Source organism: Sander lucioperca, chromosome 13 (genome assembly GCF_008315115.2).
Source record: "Sander lucioperca isolate FBNREF2018 chromosome 13, SLUC_FBN_1.2, whole genome shotgun sequence".
NCBI classification, from domain to species: domain Eukaryota; kingdom Metazoa; phylum Chordata; class Actinopteri; order Perciformes; family Percidae; genus Sander; species Sander lucioperca.
Window position 1 is genome coordinate 7,300,001 of NC_050185.1, and position 18,906 is coordinate 7,318,906.

The 18,906-nt window shown below is 42.0% G+C and overlaps 2 protein-coding genes across 6 annotated transcripts in view; one reads left to right on the top strand and one right to left on the bottom strand.

Moving 5' to 3' along the window:
- Nucleotides 1–6,435, bottom strand: part of eral1 (Era-like 12S mitochondrial rRNA chaperone 1) — a 9,234-nt gene extending 2,799 nt beyond the window's left edge. For both annotated transcript variants that reach the window (XR_004894926.1, XM_035990927.1), the window contains exons 1-10: nucleotides 6,157–6,435; nucleotides 4,328–4,486; nucleotides 4,012–4,139; nucleotides 3,828–3,905; nucleotides 3,689–3,735; nucleotides 3,532–3,593; nucleotides 3,292–3,404; nucleotides 2,401–2,706; nucleotides 2,075–2,224; nucleotides 204–284 (exon numbers count right to left, since the gene is read on the bottom strand). Coding sequence is in view for 1 of the 2 variants with exons in the window: in XM_035990927.1 (XP_035846820.1) it covers nucleotides 204–284; nucleotides 2,075–2,224; nucleotides 2,401–2,706; nucleotides 3,292–3,404; nucleotides 3,532–3,593; nucleotides 3,689–3,735; nucleotides 3,828–3,905; nucleotides 4,012–4,139; nucleotides 4,328–4,486; nucleotides 6,157–6,262 (1,230 nt within the window). In the remaining variant the exon portion in view is untranslated. The remainder of the gene's footprint in view (nucleotides 1–203; nucleotides 285–2,074; nucleotides 2,225–2,400; nucleotides 2,707–3,291; nucleotides 3,405–3,531; nucleotides 3,594–3,688; nucleotides 3,736–3,827; nucleotides 3,906–4,011; nucleotides 4,140–4,327; nucleotides 4,487–6,156) is intronic.
- A 4,762-nt stretch (nucleotides 6,436–11,197) lies between these two features.
- fam222ba (family with sequence similarity 222 member Ba) overlaps nucleotides 11,198–18,906 on the top strand; it is a 32,360-nt gene continuing 24,651 nt past the window's right edge. Inside the window, exon 1 of one of the 4 annotated variants that reach the window (XM_031310743.2) lies at nucleotides 11,198–11,358. The gene's annotated coding sequence lies outside the window, so the exon portion shown is untranslated. The other 3 variants (XM_036008952.1, XM_036008953.1, XM_036008951.1) reach the window with 3 other exon arrangements.

Sequence of the window (18,906 nt, forward strand, 5' to 3'; positions counted from 1 at the left end):
GGCTTAGATGTATGTCCCTTGACATTGAAAAAAACCCCAAATTAAAATTAAATGTATGCCAAACTAACCCAATACTTAAAATACTCACATGGACATACAGTATATTTACAGATGAGTCAAAGCTCATATTTAGTACACAGGACCTACAAATTCTTTACACAAAACACATTTTAAAAAAACAGAAATGTGTGGAGAGCACTTACCATGTGAGTATCTTTCTTGGCATAAAGTTTGACAGAAATATCGAGCTCACCACTTTCTCCTTCCTGCCAGAGTTCAACAGACTGAAACAGAAACATTTAAATATATTAACAATGTACTCACTAGTTAAATGATAGACGGACAGATTATTTTAAGAGGATGGAAGAATGAAGGGGTGCCGTCAACCCAGGAGGGGGCTTGTGAGATGGCTAGGGTGGCGGCGTTTGAAAAGATGTCATATAAACAGTTTGTCAGGTTGGATGTCTACACTAGAAAATGGGGAAGGTACCTGAGCTTTCTGGAGGGCTCCTAAGTAGCTCTGTGCTGGGAAGAGATGTGTATGATGGACTTATGGTGTTGTCATTTATACATATGTTTATTTCAATTACGGTTTATTGTCTATTTTGTTACTATTTTGTTGAATGGTCTTGAAAATTGTAGTCACTGTCACATCTTTTCTTGATTTTTGAGAGTGAGTGGGTGGTGATGACAAAAGGGAGGGGGGGGTGATGTGTTCATGTAGCGAGCCGTGTGTTTTGTATGTTGTTAAAAAAAAAATTGTTATTAATTAAAGTGCCCATATTATGAAAAAAAACACTTTTTCTGGGATTTGGGGTGTTATGTTGTGTCTCTGGTGCTTCCACACACATACAAACTTTGAAAAAAATCCATCCATGCTGTTTAGAGTGAGATACAGTTTCTGAATGTGTCCTGCCTTCAGTCTCTGGGTGAGCTGTTCAAAATCGGCACGGCTTGTGACGTCACAAGCCGAAACGAGCAGGCTAACCGCAACCATTAGCTCGTAGCGTTAGCATGCTAACGCTAGCATGCTACCGCTAGCATGCTAACGCTAGCATGCTACCTCGTTCTCAATAGCAAAGCACTGCTACAACACACACAAGTTCACCATAATCTACAAAAGAACTACTTACATGTGCGCCCTCATTTAGAAGTCTCCCAGCTAATCCTGCCTTGTAACTGACCAAAGTTGTAGAAACAGCCTTTCTTTTATTGTCTATGGAGCTAGCTAGCTGACATGATCTACATCTGAGCTACTGGGCATGTGCAGTGCAATCAAAGATAGTACAGAAGAAGGAGAAGAAAAGAGGTCTCACTCTGTAGCTAAAACAGAGACCAGCTGAAAAGAGGATCTGCAGCAGTGAGAGAGAGCGGTGCAGTACAACAAAAATATGGTGTTTTTTGAAAATTAAACCATGTAAACCTATTCTGGTACAACCTTAAAATACAATTATGAACCTGAAAATGAGCATAATATGGCTGCTTTAAAATTGTTAATCACAAAACAGAAAAATGTACTCACTTCTACAAAAGTCAATAAAGTGTTGGTCAATGTGGAAGTCAGCTCTTGGCTTAGAGCAGTGACCACTACTACATATCCCAGAGTTCTTTGCATGTGTATTAAAGATGTCCTCCAGATGAGCCTGACTGTGTCCAATGTTTTGCAATGTCTATTCATGTGTTTGTTAGTTTGTCAGAAACACATAACAAATGAAGACTGTAATACAGTTTGACTTGATGGTGTGATTCCACACCTGTGGATGCAGGAATTCTACAGTAGCAGTTAATACAGACCAACATGATAAATAACATGCAGAGAGCAATGAAAATAATGCCCTGAATGGGACATGGCGTATACAAAATGGCCCTCCAGGGTGCATATGAAAAGCAAAAGTGAAGCAGATGGAGGCTGGGGCCAAAAGCTGCTTCAAAGCACATGTCAGCATGTAGAGTGAACGTGAGTATGGATGGCTTTAGCCACAGAGTCAGTGCAGTGAGATGTGATTGGTGTAGTCAGTTAGCTGTCAGCTTATCATCACGTGTGACTAAGAGTGTCCCTGCCAAATTGGTTCACCTGTGTCATTGAATAGGGCACTTCCTGGGGCAGATACTCCAGAAGCTTCTCTCTGATGATGTTGGTGCAGACTTCCTCTGGACTCTGGTCCGTCAGGACCTCACTGTGGTACTGCCACGATCCTGGCTTCGCCGCAGCCATAAAGTAGCTCTTCGACAACGAAATAAAAGAAAGGTTATTTTTATGGAATAAAATGATTGATTCTGATTGATAAAAAAACAGAAATGAGATGAGACCAATACCGAAGTTGAGCTTTCTTATAAACCTAAAACATACTTGTATCCTGTTCACAGTTTTCCCTGCTGTGACCATAATCTAACGTGTACCTTCAGTGTCTCCACGTCATCTCTGTCCACAGAGGAGAGCATGAAGACGTCCTTAAAGTGCGGCCAGCCCTGCTGGCTCTTCAGCGCCTTCAGCTGCTCTTTGCTCAGCACAGAGTTTGGCTCAGCGCTGCCCTCGGGCTCCGCGTTGTCCTCGTCCAGCGGCAACTCGGACCCCCTCTCTGGCCTCTTCTCAGCCCATGGAGGCTTGATCACTGGCCTGATCCGCATTCTGCGTCCGTTCACCACTCCGCACGTCAACTCTGCTGTGAAATCCAGCAGCCGGTCCTTAGCCTTAACCAGGTCTATCTGGAAAACAGAGGAGCATCAGTGAAGACATCGGTAAAACTCTTCAGTGCAGTTGAACATTTCTTTAAATGTTGTGGGAAATGTTCAGGTTTGGTGATATTCTATATTTTTCTGATTGTCTACAGATCCCACGAAAAGACCAAAACCAACAACAGATTGATCCTGCTATACTAATTAATTATTGCTCATGTATCCAAATCCTGATATAGCGTATTCCTCATAGAGTTCCATTGCTGTCCAAAAACTATTAAAAACTGTTGCACACTGAGTGACATGTTTCTTCTAGTTTATTTTATTTTGATTTCACATACACTGTCATCCTTCCATTATACCCACTGCTTTAAGTATTACGAGTCATATTTCTGTATTTATCTACTCTATCTATAAAATGTCCTGAGATAACTTGTTTTGATTGATTGAAATTGTGATTTGTCACTATAAATAAAATTGAATTGAATTGCCTGCTGCTTTAAATACTAGAACACCAAACTGATTAATCTGCACCTGTAAATAGTCCCTCAAATAGTTGAGTAAAGTTTGCAGAAAGCTACAGTGCCCGGCCAGTATCATTCTGTGGAAGAATACCTTATTGAGGACCAAGATTGCAGGGGTGTCAGGGTGCTGGGCCAGGCATTTGAGCACCTCCAGGTCAAGCCTGCTGCACATCCATCTGTCAGCCACATCCACCAAGACTACCACTGGGAATGGACACAGTTCCAATTATAAACCCCTTGAAACTCCTAATGTTAGATCTGTTATACGAAAGCTGCAAAAAGAGAACTCGGGTTCAACTAATAAAAGGCTCAGAGTGAATTTATATCATACTTAGGTCAGCTTCTTTGACTGTGTTCCAGGGATCCACGAGCAAAGTCTTCTCCAGCTGGTGTCTGTGGAAACAGAGGGTCCATTCATATATTACACTGTATAATAATACTGCACGTTGACTACAGAAAGAAAGAAGAAAAAAGAAAAAGAAAGGCACCTTTTGACCTTTGATACAGTGGTGAGACCAGGAGTGTCCAGTAAAATCTACAAAACAACACACAAGTTTTAAAGTTTGGTTTTTGAATGGCATTATTCGTAATAACAGACATAGATAGGAGACATGAGAAAGCTCTTACTATCTGTGTGTCATCCTCTGTTAGGACGCCCAGGGCACGTGACCGCGTAGTGTGTACTTTCTTGGAAACAGCAAACACCTTTAAGAAATAATCATTGGCTTTACAAAATGACCACCATCTCATTCTCCTCCTCAGATCCATTATAGTGTGTAGGTTTAAAGAAAAGGACACTTAAGACAAATACCTTTCTGCCAAGGAGCTGGTTGGACAATGTGGACTTCCCAGCATTTGGGGCACCTATTATGGCAACTTTTAAAACCTTTGGGTTGTCAGGCTGATCTGGATGTCTCAGTAACAAAGATAATTGTTCACCTGAAAAACACACAAACAAAATGAATCATTAGACAGACAATAGAAGTAAATATGACAGCAGTAAAAAAAAAAAAAAAACCTAGATCAGATTGATGGCAGGATGACGTCGGCAGAATTTGGAAAAAGGCTGGGCCCGAATGATCAGATGAGTGTAGTGATGTAAATCTCTGAGGCAGTGGTCTGATTACCACTGTCCGGCGGAACTGAGGCTGGAAGGCGATAAAAACTGCCGTCTGCCTCCGCTGCTTTGCCTTTCATCAGTCTGCTGAGAAATGCCTCTGATGTAATAAAGCAAGCAGGAGTGAAGATAAATGCGTTCCTCCCTCCTCGGCTGCAGGCAGCGTTTCCTGTAAAGAAATCAACATCTCCGTCACTTCGCTGCCAGCAGGGCTGCAAGGTAACTGATTAATTGTGCTTACTTGGATGATGTTAATATGACACGGCATAATATAGCATTCAGATGTTTCTCCTCAAAAACTCATTAAATTAATCACAGAACCATCTGTGATTCATTACGGAGTGATTGTGCAGATTTAGTAGTCATTTGGGAACTATAGAAAATTTACTGTGAATGCTTTACACTGTTTTACACAAAAATTACAAAGCTTATTGAAAGTCTGCTTGTTGCTAAAAAGTATTTTTATTATTATTATTATTAATAGTATCGATTAGCCGATTAATCGATCGCCAGAAAACTGCCAATCGTTCTGATATCCGATTAATTGTTTGAGTCATTTATCAAGAAAACAAAAGAGGATTTACTACTTTTCTCTATTTTATATTATTACAGTATTGTAAATTACATAAAGGTTAAATATTGCTAGGGTCTTGAAGCAATTTGAAGACATCCCCTTCTTGTGATGAACAGCTTTAACCATTTTAAAAAATATATATTACTATTTGATTAGTTAGAAAAAAAAGATTGTCTCCATAATGAAAATAGGTGGCCCTAGTTCAAACAAACGCAGGGATGGGGTATAGGGTGACCCACTCAAACCCAGTATGCCCAGCATGTGAGCCTGACAAATCTTTAAAGATCCCCTTCAGACATATAAAATTACCTCAAATGACATCTACTCCTTCTCCCTCCTTGAAAAATACAGACATGCTGGATACAAGCTGTCTCCTACTTCACTGTAAAGTCTATCCTCAGTGTATGTGCACTGGTGGTTTCAGGTTTCCACATCACACTTCTGTAAGTTGCATTACTGGACCATGATTGGCCTTTGTGATGTCACAAAAATCAAGCTTGTGTGTACTCTTTAAGGTTAGCACAGCGAAACGTTCCTCATTCAGCAGATGAATGTAAAAACAATGTTCTAGTGTCAAACTCTGTACCATTGTGCACAGGGAAGTTCAAAGTGAATTAACAATAAGTAAAACACATATTGGAGTGGAAGGGAGGCTTTAAATTCTGCCAGGTTGATGCAGTATCACAGTAGAAAATCACAACGTTTTCACTTGACATGTAGTCATTTTCTGTCATTTATTCTGCCTGTTACTCTGTCTACCATTCCACACATCGTCTCGGATGACACAGGCGTTATAGACCTTTTTCACGGCAGACATGTTGACATGTCATAGTAGGAAAAACACAGGTGTATTCAAAACCATTAATGATGGCTGCATTCCACTTAGGAGAGGCCCTGGTATTGTGCATGCATGCTCACTGAAATAGCTTACTGGGACACTTGATGGAATTGAGCCATGGTTAAGTTATCAATTTCAGCTGTGCTTTTCCTACTATGACAAGTCAAAAATGTCTGCTGTGAAAAAAGGTCCATTGGTGGTAATTAAAAGCAGCATAGCATTTTATTTACATTTTAGCTGATTGTATGTGCCTCAGAAAAGCAAAGAGATGCCCGGATTTATTTTATCGCCCTGCTCCCTTTAAACGTCAGTCTACGTTACTGGACTGAGCTTGTATTTATCCCATGCTTTTACTAGCAGCCCAATGTCTTGTATTTGCTGAGAAATAATAAGAAATGAGCAGCAGAAGCACTTGTTTGGGACTGACCCGCTGTGAGAAGCCATGACGCACTTTCCTGTCGAGCAGACACGACGACCAGTCTGGAGAGGACGGCGGAGTCTCTGAAAAACCGACTACACACTCTGAAAGCCATTGAGCTTTGATTCAGATGATATGACAGCAGACGGTCGAAAAGCGGCTATAATCGTTTCAGAGGTGAGCCGCTTGTTTACATTCACATTGGCCACAGGGTGAAACCATGTTGCTTTGGCCAAAGAGAAACGTGTTCCGCTATGAAGAGCGTCCTCACAGAGGTTCGAGTGGAAGCTACACCGCCCCCTGGCGACCGATGTGTCAACTGCAACATGTTCCTCCATCCTACTAGTATCCGGAACAAAAGCTTTTAAAGTCAAATACCAATTTGATCACGGACCAACGAGTTTTGTCAACAGGAGGACACATTGAAATGTCTCCTGATTGACACAACTTCAGTCAGTTTTTTGGGGGTTTTTTTGACGTAGAAGATAATGTAATTTAGAGGAACTAAGAGTAAGAGAGGAAATCCTCATCAGACAAAAACGGCCTTAAAATCATTTTGACATATAAAATAATCACATGGTTATTTGAAATGTACATGTACATTAATATCTAAAATAATGACATCTATTAATTCATAATTTTGCAGCAAACCCTCTGTAACCCCCCCCCACCACCACCACCACCACCACCCTGTGGTCCCAGTTTTGAAGCCACCTGTCTAGGTAAGATATTCAGAGGCTAAAATCAGCCAATGGCAATTCCAAATCAGCTCATCATAATGCACACACACATCTGCCGACATGAGCAACTCACAGTTTATAATGGATGACAGCGCTCAAAGGATCTTTTGGCTGGGGTGAAATTCTCTAGATTACTCTGTGAGGGATGGTGTGCCTATAACCACAAATCAGATTGCACTGTGCAGACTTTTTCTTTTCCTCTTGTCCCCTGAGAACACAGAACCGAGCGTATCCCCGAGGGTGCTCGAAGCACAGTTGTGACAATGTTGTTGAGGTTATATCGAACATCCACGCTTAAAGCAATATGGCGACCTGAGGAAAACTATGCATGCTGTCCTACTCCCACCCTCTAGCTCTTCAGTGCTAATTCACAATGACAGGCTGATATAATGACTTGATAACCATGAAGTCTGTCAGGTTAATCAGCAGGCTAAAAGGACACCGTTTGCATATTGATTTATTACTGTAACATGTTATTTTCATTCTGTATGGCAAAGCCAGGCAGAGCAGATGTCTCCCTGTAGTCCATCAAAACACGCCGGCTGTTTGTTAGTCCTCGAGGACTTGCTCGGGGTGAGACAAACCCCACTACTGGAGGATGATGAAGGATATCAGGTAGCTCACAATCTGTCATCATCTAACTCTAAAAGCTCAGCAGCAATGGAAGGGCAACAAAAATGGAGCTTTTAGCAGACACTTACTGCCGAATTCCAATTGAACCAGAAACCAAAAGGATATTTGAGGATCAGTAATGTTTGAACTCTCTCTATCTGCCTCCCTCCCACTCTCCCTCTCTCTCTCCTCTCAAATTCATTCAAGGCCTTTTCTCCCTCCGGGCTTTCCTCACATGGCCATTTCACGTGGGAGTGTATCAGAGTTCTTTCTATGACTGTATTAACTTTGGCCTTCAGAAAGAGCTCTCTCTCTTTAAAAAAAAAGACAAAAAGGCTTCGCCTGCAGACCAGTTAATCATAAGCTGTAGCCCACTTTGCCATTTTGAAGTGCACTTGCCAATGAGATTCAGCATGGTGTGATGGAAAACCTCCCTTTGATGCTGCAATTCAGTGCGCTGTTGATTCCTAATCAATCTTGTTTTCTGTTATTCTAACAGAACACTTTGTATTGATAGGGAATAGGTCCAATCTCCCTGAATATGCAGATTTTTTTCTGCAGGTGATGTCAGACACTAGCTGGGATTAGACATGCAATAACTGGCAGCCTGTGCACTAATAGGAAGATCTGGCTGCTCATGAGGAATAACAAAGTTCATAGAATAATAAGCTTGAGCCATGGGGCATGTTAACAGGGGTTGGGAAAGAACAATCTGTCAGTGCGTCGGAGCATCCATCACTCCATCACCACTGATTGCAGTGAGAGGCGTGATGCTGCACAGCTGGCTGACTGTCTATAAAACAGCAGCTTCTGAACTTTTTCATGCTGAGGACTCCAACACAGATAAGCTATTTGTAAAGGATCCCACAGATTAATGAGTGGATGGATGAATTTCCATACTTGATAAATGAAAAAAGCAGTGACATTTAACGGTTAGGTCTTACGTGATGCCCTGAAGGTCCTCCGAGGTCCCTGGATTCAACAACCACTGCTCCAAACGCCCTTGCTCATGCAGGCTGCTTTTTTTTTTTTTTTTTAAAAAGAGGTGATTTAGCTCCCAAACTACTCATATAGGTCACACTGATGCTCTGATTGTACAATCTCTCGCTCAGTGGGGGAGATAAAGGGAAAACAAACTTTGATTCATTCTAGATTTGCAATCGATGGGACTTGTCTGTGAAGTGGATCAATAGTGCCTCTCTTTGAAATCAGCAATCACGTCAGCGGTGAATTTAAAAAGCGTAATTAGGAACAGCATTCTTAAACATCCTGTATTGACGTCTTCTTTGGTATGGAGAAAGACACCATTCTGCATCATTAACTTTGTATTATTGCATGATGGAGCCTGCTGCTGCTACTTCCCCACCTGCTGGACTCAGAGCGCTGTGTGTGATTGGGCTTTCAGACCAAATTCTCCCCTCTTTCACTTGCTGAGGATGGGGGAAGTGAAGCTTGCAGCCCTAAATTGGCTGGAATATTGTAATAAACCCAGTCCGATCTGGAACCCAGGCCGTGGAGTTATCCTTCACAATGCTTTATATCTGAACTGTTTGTGGAGTTAAACTTGTGTAATTTTCTCCCTCATCATCTTATTTGATTACTTTTGTGCAGGTTCTAACCTGACAAGATATGGCTGCAAGCACACATTCTCCAGCATTCCCATAACTTGCCACAATGTTCAGTGCTGTCCATCTGTCTCTCTCTGGTAATAAAATGGTATCAATACTGTGGAGAGGGCAGGTGGGTGGTTGAAATGGAGTAATTTATTTTAGTTGTCACAGAAATATAAGTGTTTGATTAGGGAGCTATACACATCAGGCTGCACAAATAGAACCTTTCATCAAATCACAAAGCATGTGACACTAGAGACCGTGGAGTCTTCTCCCTGGGTTTTATCTTTCCCAAGAAGATTCATAATACAATATGTGAAGAGCACAATGATGCAAAATGCAAGAGCAATACAGCCCAAGGCAAATCCTGTGCCCGTGTACCAGATGAGTATTACACTTGGGCCAGTAAAACAAGCTGGATTTTTTAAAAAGGTAAACGGAAGATGTTGATGCAAGAAAGAATGATTGGTAACAATATACATGACTGAATGTGTTAGAGATTTGTGACATCCTTGACACAAATTTGGTGGCTTCTCAGTGGGTGTTTTTGGTCTGTTCACCCAAATTACAACAATACATATTTTCCCACATACCCCTAGTGGTACCGAGCCATGCAGATGGTGTCGATTTTAAATGCTTTCAAAAAACACGGTCATCACCCCAAAACAATGGAAGTAATTGGATTTTTTTGGTATCCCTGCTAACAACACAAGTGGTTTAGGCTTCATGTTCTGGTTTGCAAGCAACATTTGGCATGTTGCTCAAAATAATATACATACAAGTGATCTTTATCAATTAAGTTACTTTTGGAGAAATAAGGAAAAACTTGAATGAGTTAGAATGAATGCAGATGCTTCCTTAGGGCACAGTGGCTCACTGAATACAAACTAGATTGATGAGTATGAAAATCATGTGAATAGGCTCTGGCCTTCACAGTCACCAGGTCATCTCAGCTGAACACCTATGGGAGATTCTAGAGCAAAATGTTAGACCTTCATTATCATCATCATCATCATCAAAACTCAAATCATCGATCATCTCGGAGAATCTCGTGATGCTAAGTACCTTTTTAAGACATGTTTAGGTTTTTTTCTTCTTAAACCCATTATTGCTTACTAAATGCTACATCATTACTTCATTACAACCCAAGAATTCACTATACACTCTCATCTTCAAGGGTTGGGATAATTGAGTTTCGTCTTCTGTGCACGTGTGTGAATCATGAGGGGAACACAGTTGATCTTGAGAATTTTTACTTTTCTGTCATTTGTCTGTCTAAGTGCAATGAGAAGACAATTACTAATTGTTAAAAACAAAACAAATTGTAGAATATATCTCAGGTTTTGGGTGATTTGACTTTAAATTGCACTCACATTAAAGTTGTGGAAGAGGTAATCAGGTCCTAACAATACCACAGTGTATTCCTTTACAAGTAAAAGACCTGTATTCAATTTTGCCTAACTAAAAGTATGGAAGTATTGTTGGCAAAATATACTGAAAGTATAAAAGCTAACAGTACTCACTATCCATAATGGCCTCTTTCAGAATGTTAAATTTGTATATATGATGGGATTATTATTATTATTATTATTATTATTATTATTATTATTAGTGCATTAACATATAGGCTAAATGGCATTTTGATGTCATAACTAGGCAAGGTGGAGCCAACTATAACTACTCTGTCAAATCAATCTAGTGGAGTAAAAAGTACAATATCTCCCTCTGAAATATAGTGGCGTAGAAGTAGCATAAGTAGAAATACTCAATTTAAGTGCTTCAAAACTGTACATAGGTACAGTATTTGACTAAATATGTTTTGTTACTTTCCAGCACTGGTCACATTATTTGCAAAGCTGATTTAGCACCATATGCACCCCATGAAATTATCATTATTGTTACTATTATTTTGCTAGAGTTTGTCATGTATTTTGATATTATATAGCTGGCACAATGATTTAATATGTTATTTTACTAATTTCACCTTCAACTTGGCATACATCCTACAAATATTTAGACGTCCAATTAAATTTCACACTGACTGTACCTTTAAACCACTCGGCTGTCCTGCGCAGCGCACATCGCAGTCTGGTACGGTCCCAGTTACTGCGCATGCGCCAGAAGTTGCTGCCGCAGACAGCAGCAGCCAGCCAGCAGTGATTCGGCAGCGCAGGGCAACGGGAGAAAATCTGTCTGTTTTAAACCATGGCGACGTACTAAACGATGCCTTTCGCAGAGGTAAACGGAGAGTAAGTAGTTGTATTTTGATAACACGGCTGCTGTCCGACACTGTGTGACATCCTCTCAAATTGTGGCATACATATTAGGAAAGCTTACGAAGGCAACAATGGGACTGTGTATGTTTCAGACTGGCTGGCTAGGTTAGCTAGCCAGGAGCCTAGGCAGTCAGCTGGCACACTGACTGGCAACATGCAGGTTTATAGCTACTGTGCTGGTCCCCTGTATTGTCTGTATATCTACTGTAAACCCTCGCGGCTTAACTGTCTTTTATGAGGCAAACATGTTTATTCAGGCACTAAAGGAGCCGTACATTCTTGTTCAAAGCTGGTGTTACCTGAATGAAACTGTGCTTGTGTAGTAGAGCTGTTAAGCTAGTTTTTTTTTTTTTTTACATTATGACAACAACCAGTGAGGATTAAGGATAGCTCCCTTTGCTTGCCAAATCATCATCATGATTACATCTTCATCATTATGATTTCCATGAGCATGATGCAGATAGTTCTGTGTCACCCCTCAAGAGAAATGATAAGTTCCTTTCCTGGAAGAAGCCAGCTGCGGATGAAGTTATCTTATGCTATTCAAAGTATGGTATATATGTCGCTAAGTTGTCTCCCACTGCTAGTATCCGATATACTCATTAAGACACGCATATCTATATTCATATGTAGAGTGTCAGTCGTGTTCACTTGTGATACAAATGTTGTGTACGCTCCTCGCTCGCAGCGTGTCTGCAAATAGCACCTCTCAATTTAAAGACAGAGGAAAGTGTTTCCACCTGCAAAGGCAAGTGTTAAAGGTGATAACAAAAGGTTGACGTCACCGGGCTCATCCTGATCCTGCCGCACAACCTCGACCACTGAGGAGGTGGAGGAGGAGGAGGAGGAGGAGGAGGAGTAGTTTCAGAGGAGAGCAGCTTTTTGCCATAGCGTCTAATGCTTCGTGTCTGGAAGGAAAAGGTCTGTCTCTGATCAAATTTCAGGTAACCTAAGGGCACACTTAACTAATGGGATCCTATCGATGTTTCACCCCCTCCAAGCCTGATCTTTACACGGCGGAATGTTAATGTTGCCACAGCCTGTCCGTGTTGTCTTTGGCTGCTCTGAGTCTGGCTTTATTGTTGTAGTCGGTCTATAATGTCATGGAGCTTGACGGATATGATTAAAAAACCGCAGTAAAGCAACACTCCTGTGACTGACTGGACTATGGAAGTGATCGGGTTTACTCTGCACATGGTAAGATGATAAAACTGAGTAATGTCGAGACATGAAAACTGTTTAGTCTACATTTGCATGACGATTTCTCAAGTTGAATAAATCTGTCGTTATGTTAAAAAAAAAAGCCATTATCTTTCCTTTACATTAACAAAGGTGACACTGCCTTGTTAATGGCAGCAGGGAGGATGTGCTCAGTGATATCCTGTGCTTACTCAAACAAGAGCCTGACATTACTTGCCCAAAAGTGCAGTTTGGCAATGTAGCTTTCTACCCCTACATTTTCCAAAGAGCAGATAATTAAATTTCAGACCTTGTTGTCTGGGAAACTCAGGCCCCTAGACTCCCTGCAATTATCGTGTAGAATGAACCCTTTTTTGCATTGGGTTGCTATCTGTCCCAGCACAATGAAGATTAATTAGGTCCTAAAAACAAATGACTGCTAAGCCTCTCCTCCATCTGTAAAATGCAGTCTTCTTCTAATGACAGCAATCTGACAGTTACCTAGAAGAGATGAGTTTGTTTCAAAGGTACTATGAGATATTGTGACAACAGTAAATGTATAGATTTTGGAGTACCTTACAGCGTAGTATTAGAAATAAAAGTTTGACTTTTGTGTCCTTTTCAACATGTATTTACTTTTATTAACGTCTGATTTGTGTGTTAGATCTTACTTCTAATGGCAGCAGATAAGCCCGAGTGTCAGGAGCATCTGGTTAGTTTGTTCATGTCATGCTGGTCAGCATTGTAGAAAATTACAGCGTTCCGCCAAATTGAAATACCACTTGAATGCATGTGTTAATTAGATCTCTGCATGGCTTTTCAAAGTGTCTCTCCTCCTTTGCCAGTGAGTCATGTGCTGACTCTTTGACCTGTCACCACAAACCCAGAGTCTTTGCTGAGGGCAACTTGACAGGAAGGCAAGTTGCTTTGTTTTTTTTTCAGCCAACCACTGACAGATATATTGGGACATATTGATTTACATTGTGGGCAGAGGAGCAGTAATTACCTCTAAATACTTTTGTAGCATCTTGGCTGCTATAGCTTCTCATTCTACCGTTGCCTGTAGACAAGGTTAAACTACAGCAGAAAAAATAACATATTGTAGAGAACATACACACCTACGTATTTAAGATACGTTTTAAAGTAGAGTTCAGTGTGAATGTAATATGCGCGCCCACACAGTTTTCTAGATAGTATCCTCACTGTATCAAACGTTCTTCTTGTAAGCAAATGGCAAAGCAGATACTAGTGAGTGGTTTCACAGAGCAAAATCAATCATTCTGAGCACCTTACTCTGAATCCCGGGGGTTTCTGTGTTGCAGAAGGTTCTCCACATGACAGCCAAATGATCTGATTCCCAACATTAGGCTCATCTCAGACAGCAGTAATAAGAGGATAACATCAAAGCTCTGCTTTATTTCTTAGAGACTTCATAGCAAGACTATGAATAACAGATCACAAGGTACAAAGAGTGAACCAGAAAACTTGAGCACATTTTTTATGTTTCAGCTGTTGTTGGGATTCACAGGGAGCTCATTAAAATACATTGATTAGTAACAATCCTGATTCTGTGATTGTTGACTGTGAAATGGCTTGACTAATCAGCACATTTTTTGATGCAATGCTTTTCTGTGCTGGAATGAACTACTTGGCTGAGGCTCATTTTGGTTTATTCAAAGCCAGTCATTTGATGTAGCATTTTAGAGACGGTACTTGAATTGGAAATGTGTAACGGTACGCTCTACTCAATGCAATACGTTTCTTCCTTTCATATTCCAGCGGGGGCCTGTGTTTGTTAAATCACTGCAGGTGTTGTCTGGGAATTTTATGTGCATAGCAGATTTTTATTTTCCTCACCCCAGTAGTTTTAGATGAGCTGCATTTGTTGAATATCATCCATTTGCTAAATGAGGCTGACCCCCTGTCCCGGACAGCAGGGCAGAGACATACCAGGTACCAATAATGTGCAAGTAGGCTCCACCTTTCAATCCTCCAGTCACCAGGGCAGCTGTCAGCCCATACTCACCCACTCAGCCACCCACCACTTGGAGAGACGTTCTGTGAGGCCACCCAATGTCGTCCCAGCTGTAAGAGTCTGTTTTCAGACAAAAGGCAGATGTTTGGTTTGTGTCAAAGTCAGCAGACCCAGTGTGAGGGTCAAATGCAGGCCAGGCTGGCAGTTAAGAACTGGGGCCACATGATACATCCAGTTTAGGTGTTTACTAGGACATCATGGACAACTTCTGGATACCTCTGAGAGCAAGGGACTGACCTGCAGGGCTCAGGTTGTGGGTTAGCTGTGATGGTATTTAGTTTTGTTCACATGGGTTGTCTTATGTTGTGCTTAATGACTACAGGCACTAAGCCTGATTTTAAGATACATTTTGTGTCTTTGTCTGCTGAATGTTTGTGTTCTTTGTGACTTTTTTTTCTTTTGCATGGATTTGCATGTTAGCCGGCAGGTCCAATTAGGGCAAAAAGCCCTGCTCTTGCTGGGTAGTTTGCGTAATCAGCAAACCCGAGGCTTAAAGCCAGGGAGTGCTGCAGCCTGACGTTACAAACACCGAGACCAAAGGGCTTTCCGAAATTGTTGTGTCTTCAGCTTGAGGGCAATCAGGAAAGAATCTAAGCCTCCCGGTGACATTCACGGCAAAAACAGCAGTCATAGCAGCAGGAGGAACAAGGCTTGGTTTAGGCCAGCATCTGTCTGATCAGGCTTTTCAGAGGTACTGGAGACAACAGGGTTCTTTATCCACCTCCATCACACAGTAACAGCAGAAGAGTAGGGCAGATACTGTTATCCGTTTATGGCACAAGATAAGGCCGCCTCAATCGGATCACTGACCCTCCACTGACACTCTCCACCCCCAATACCAACCCTCTGTAAAAGGGGGTTGCCAGGCGAGTTCCATATCACTCTTAAGTAATCCTAATAGACGCCATTAGCATGTCTGCGGTTATTGCTGCAGTTTTCCAACGTCCATGCCAACTGTACATATCAGGGCATTATTAGCCACCACCGGAGAGGCTCTGAGTCTGACCCGGTCTGAAGGGTCAGAAAGAACGCCACAACAAAGCACCAGTAAAGCTGTAGGGGATATCAAGTGGAGGGGATAGAGGGAGAGTGAGCTCAAAGTGCCATAGTTGGCGCAGACATTAGATAAGGCTAAGCTACCAGAGGATTATAGAGGGAGATGTAAAATGCTGTCGGCTAATTGGGCTTTATTTTTAATATTTCAGAGAGTTCATTAGAGACTAAATTGGTTGAGGATTTCAGCTCAAGCTGTAGACTAAGAGTCTGTTTGGAACAGGCTTTACAACCTGAATAATGGCAGATCATTTTTTGTTAATGTCTTGTCATTGAACACAGGATATAGTGTGTTTGGAGAAATGTTACTCTTCAATACCAGAATTTCAGTTATGTTCCATTTCACAGTTCTTGCCTAACTGTAAGCCTAGTTATCTTACATTCTCTGACTATTCTGAAAGTCAAAATCCCAGTGTTTTATTCTCTTGCCAAGAGAGTAGCTCTGTGAAATTGGTAATAAAACATAGTTTTTTTTTTTTTTTTTACTCTTTGTAACCTTTGGCAAGACACAATAACCTGAAAGATGGAGTTTAGGGTATCATACAGTTATATTCTCCAAAATGACCAAGCAGTGAGTGTTTGTGAAGCCCTAACAAAGCAGTCGACGCTCGGAGGCTTGCTTTGTTAAGAGCTTTGCTGGGGAGGGACTGAGGTTGAGGCGAGCGGTCAATGCACGGCACTTTGCCATGACCCTCCTCAGTTTATCAACTTGCACCACTTCTCCAGGCCTCAGTGTGTGGGTGTGTTTTTTCTGTGTGCGTGCGGCATACTGGAGATCGAGCGGCGCTTAGAATGGGGCCCTTCATAACCTCTTAACCCTCTGGTCCTGTTTGCTACCATTGTTGGCCACAGTGAATGGTATCTCAATGCCTTGAAAAGTAACCAGATGACATTCTTCCTGTTGTTCAAAAGGGCCCAGGGTTGTGTTGTGAAAAGCGTCTGAAAGGATAGGCGAAGACTGTGACCTTCAGTGGCTAATCTCTGGCATGTCATTCGGTGCCTGTTTGAAGCGAATGCAGACCTTTCTCACTGATTGCAACGTACCAAGTCAAACAAGGCAGAAATTCCTATCAGGTTTTCAACAGTTAAACTCGGAAAACACTCAAGTTAGTTTTTTTATTTTACCTCCACTATAAAGGAACCAGAGGGTGTTTTGTAGCGGCTGAACTGAATCGTTATTCCAGACAGGCAGTGTGTCTGACACCTACATTGTCCAAACAGTCTCTCCTGCCTGTGACTGAGCCCTCTGTACACAGACCTGTGGCATCAGCAGCCCCTCTGTACTGCATGCTGAAATACCGCCGCTGCTGTGAAAACAGTGGGGATGAAATGCACTTAGTGAGACAGTAAACATCGGTGCAGCTCTCAAACTAGCTTACGTTGTTTATGTCTCCTCTCTGGTGTATTTGCTGTCTTCAGCTGGCTGCTTTTTCTAGAATGTGCAGAGATGCAATTGTCGCTCTGCGGGGGGGTGATGCTGGCTGTAATCACAGTTCATAGTTCAACTCTGTAGTTGGACTCAGTTGAGCAGCAATAGGACAGGAGTCGCATTATTCTCCTGAACTAGAAGCCCACACTTGACAATACTGTTTGTGTGCATTGAGATGATCATAACAGGGTTTTTATTATGAAGATTGTTGGTCACACAGTAGGAGCATGTCCCCCCCCCACACACACACACACACACAGACATTAATAGGTTTAACATTTCTGCCAACACACAAAGATTAACAGCCTTCACAGCATTATACAATGTTGCTACACAGTTGTAGAGTTTTATCTAACATCGTGACTCTCAAAACCCCCTTAAACAGATGCTTTTCTGAGAACGAGTCTTTACCATTAATGTGTTCAAGGGGATTTGCTTTTCAGCGCGTTAAAATACACTTTACTGGCATCGAGCTGTCTTTGTGCCTGTCTAAATGATCTCTGAGAGCAGGTCTTTGGGTGAGAACAACATTTTCTCCCTGCCTCTTGTGAATAGCACTCCTGCTTCCTGTGTTCACACTGTGCCACCTGTATGGGGTTAAGATTGGGGTCAGAGTCTGTTGTCTGGGGCCCCTTTTTCAGGAGCTGGTTGTGCTGGGGACTGACGTGAAAAAGAAAAGCTGTCAAGTTTTTACGGGCCTCTTTTGTCAGACATCTTTCAACGATAAATGATTGGCATATCTCCTGCCATTTCCCCCTTTTGTTTGCGACCGCAAATAATGGAAATTGACCATTATGTGTGATGTGTTTGCAACCCGCGTGCGTGTGGAAGTGCGCACACATGAAAATGCGAGGTTGTTTACAAAGGAAGCACTGAATTAGAAAAGGAAAATGCCAACTTTTATCATGCTACTGCACAACCATTTTGCATTAGTCAGAAAATATCCCCTGAAGTAGTGTAACATCCGCAGAATGTGATTGAGATAGAGAGGGAGACGGGGTGGGGGCAGAGGAAGAAGGGTGGGCCACAATTTGAAAGGCATACTTGAAAGTGCTCGTGTGTAAAGAGTCCTGAGGCAGGTCATGTTGCTGTGTGGCAGAGAAGCATTCGTCTTGCTCTGTATCTGACGTCCCAGGGTCTCATTGCGCTGCCAGTAGCCCCCTCACCCCATCAAGGGACCAGGTGCTGCTTAGATCTACTCTGGCATGGAAAGACAGCAGATACGCTGGTGGTGGGTTTCACGGTTATTAGGATAAAAATCACAGATGTCACCAGCAGCTCTCTCATTGTATACATCTCAGCTGAGTGTGTACATATAAAGTTTGCAGTCCTAGACCCAAAACAAAGAGATATTTCATCATTACGGTGAATTTGGATGGTGCACTGCCGATGGATAGTTTGTTGGTGAAAGACGCGGTTCATTTAGTCTACTTTGTGTCGAGCACCATTGTACTCTTGTCCTGTGCTGTTTAGCAAGGCTTGCGGCCCTGACAGATTGCCATCCCGATGGGGAGATTTACCCAGCCAGCACTGCCAGTGGCACTGACACCATCATTAGGCTTTGATCAGCTGCAGTCTGCAAGGGGAAGAAGAGAGAGTAATATTCTTGATCTAATTACTAGGAGACATTTCAGGCAGTGTAATGTGTGATTTAACCTCTTGTCAGAGGCTATAAAAGGAAGCTGGGTTAATCTTCCTGGCAACCTCTTTTTCCACGCAGGGGAGAGTGCCTTTTAAATTTCCTTTTCCCATGAAGCTGGTGAAAAACCCAGCACGCCAGTGCAGTATGCTAACACACCTCGGCTGACTTTCTACTTGAAATCTC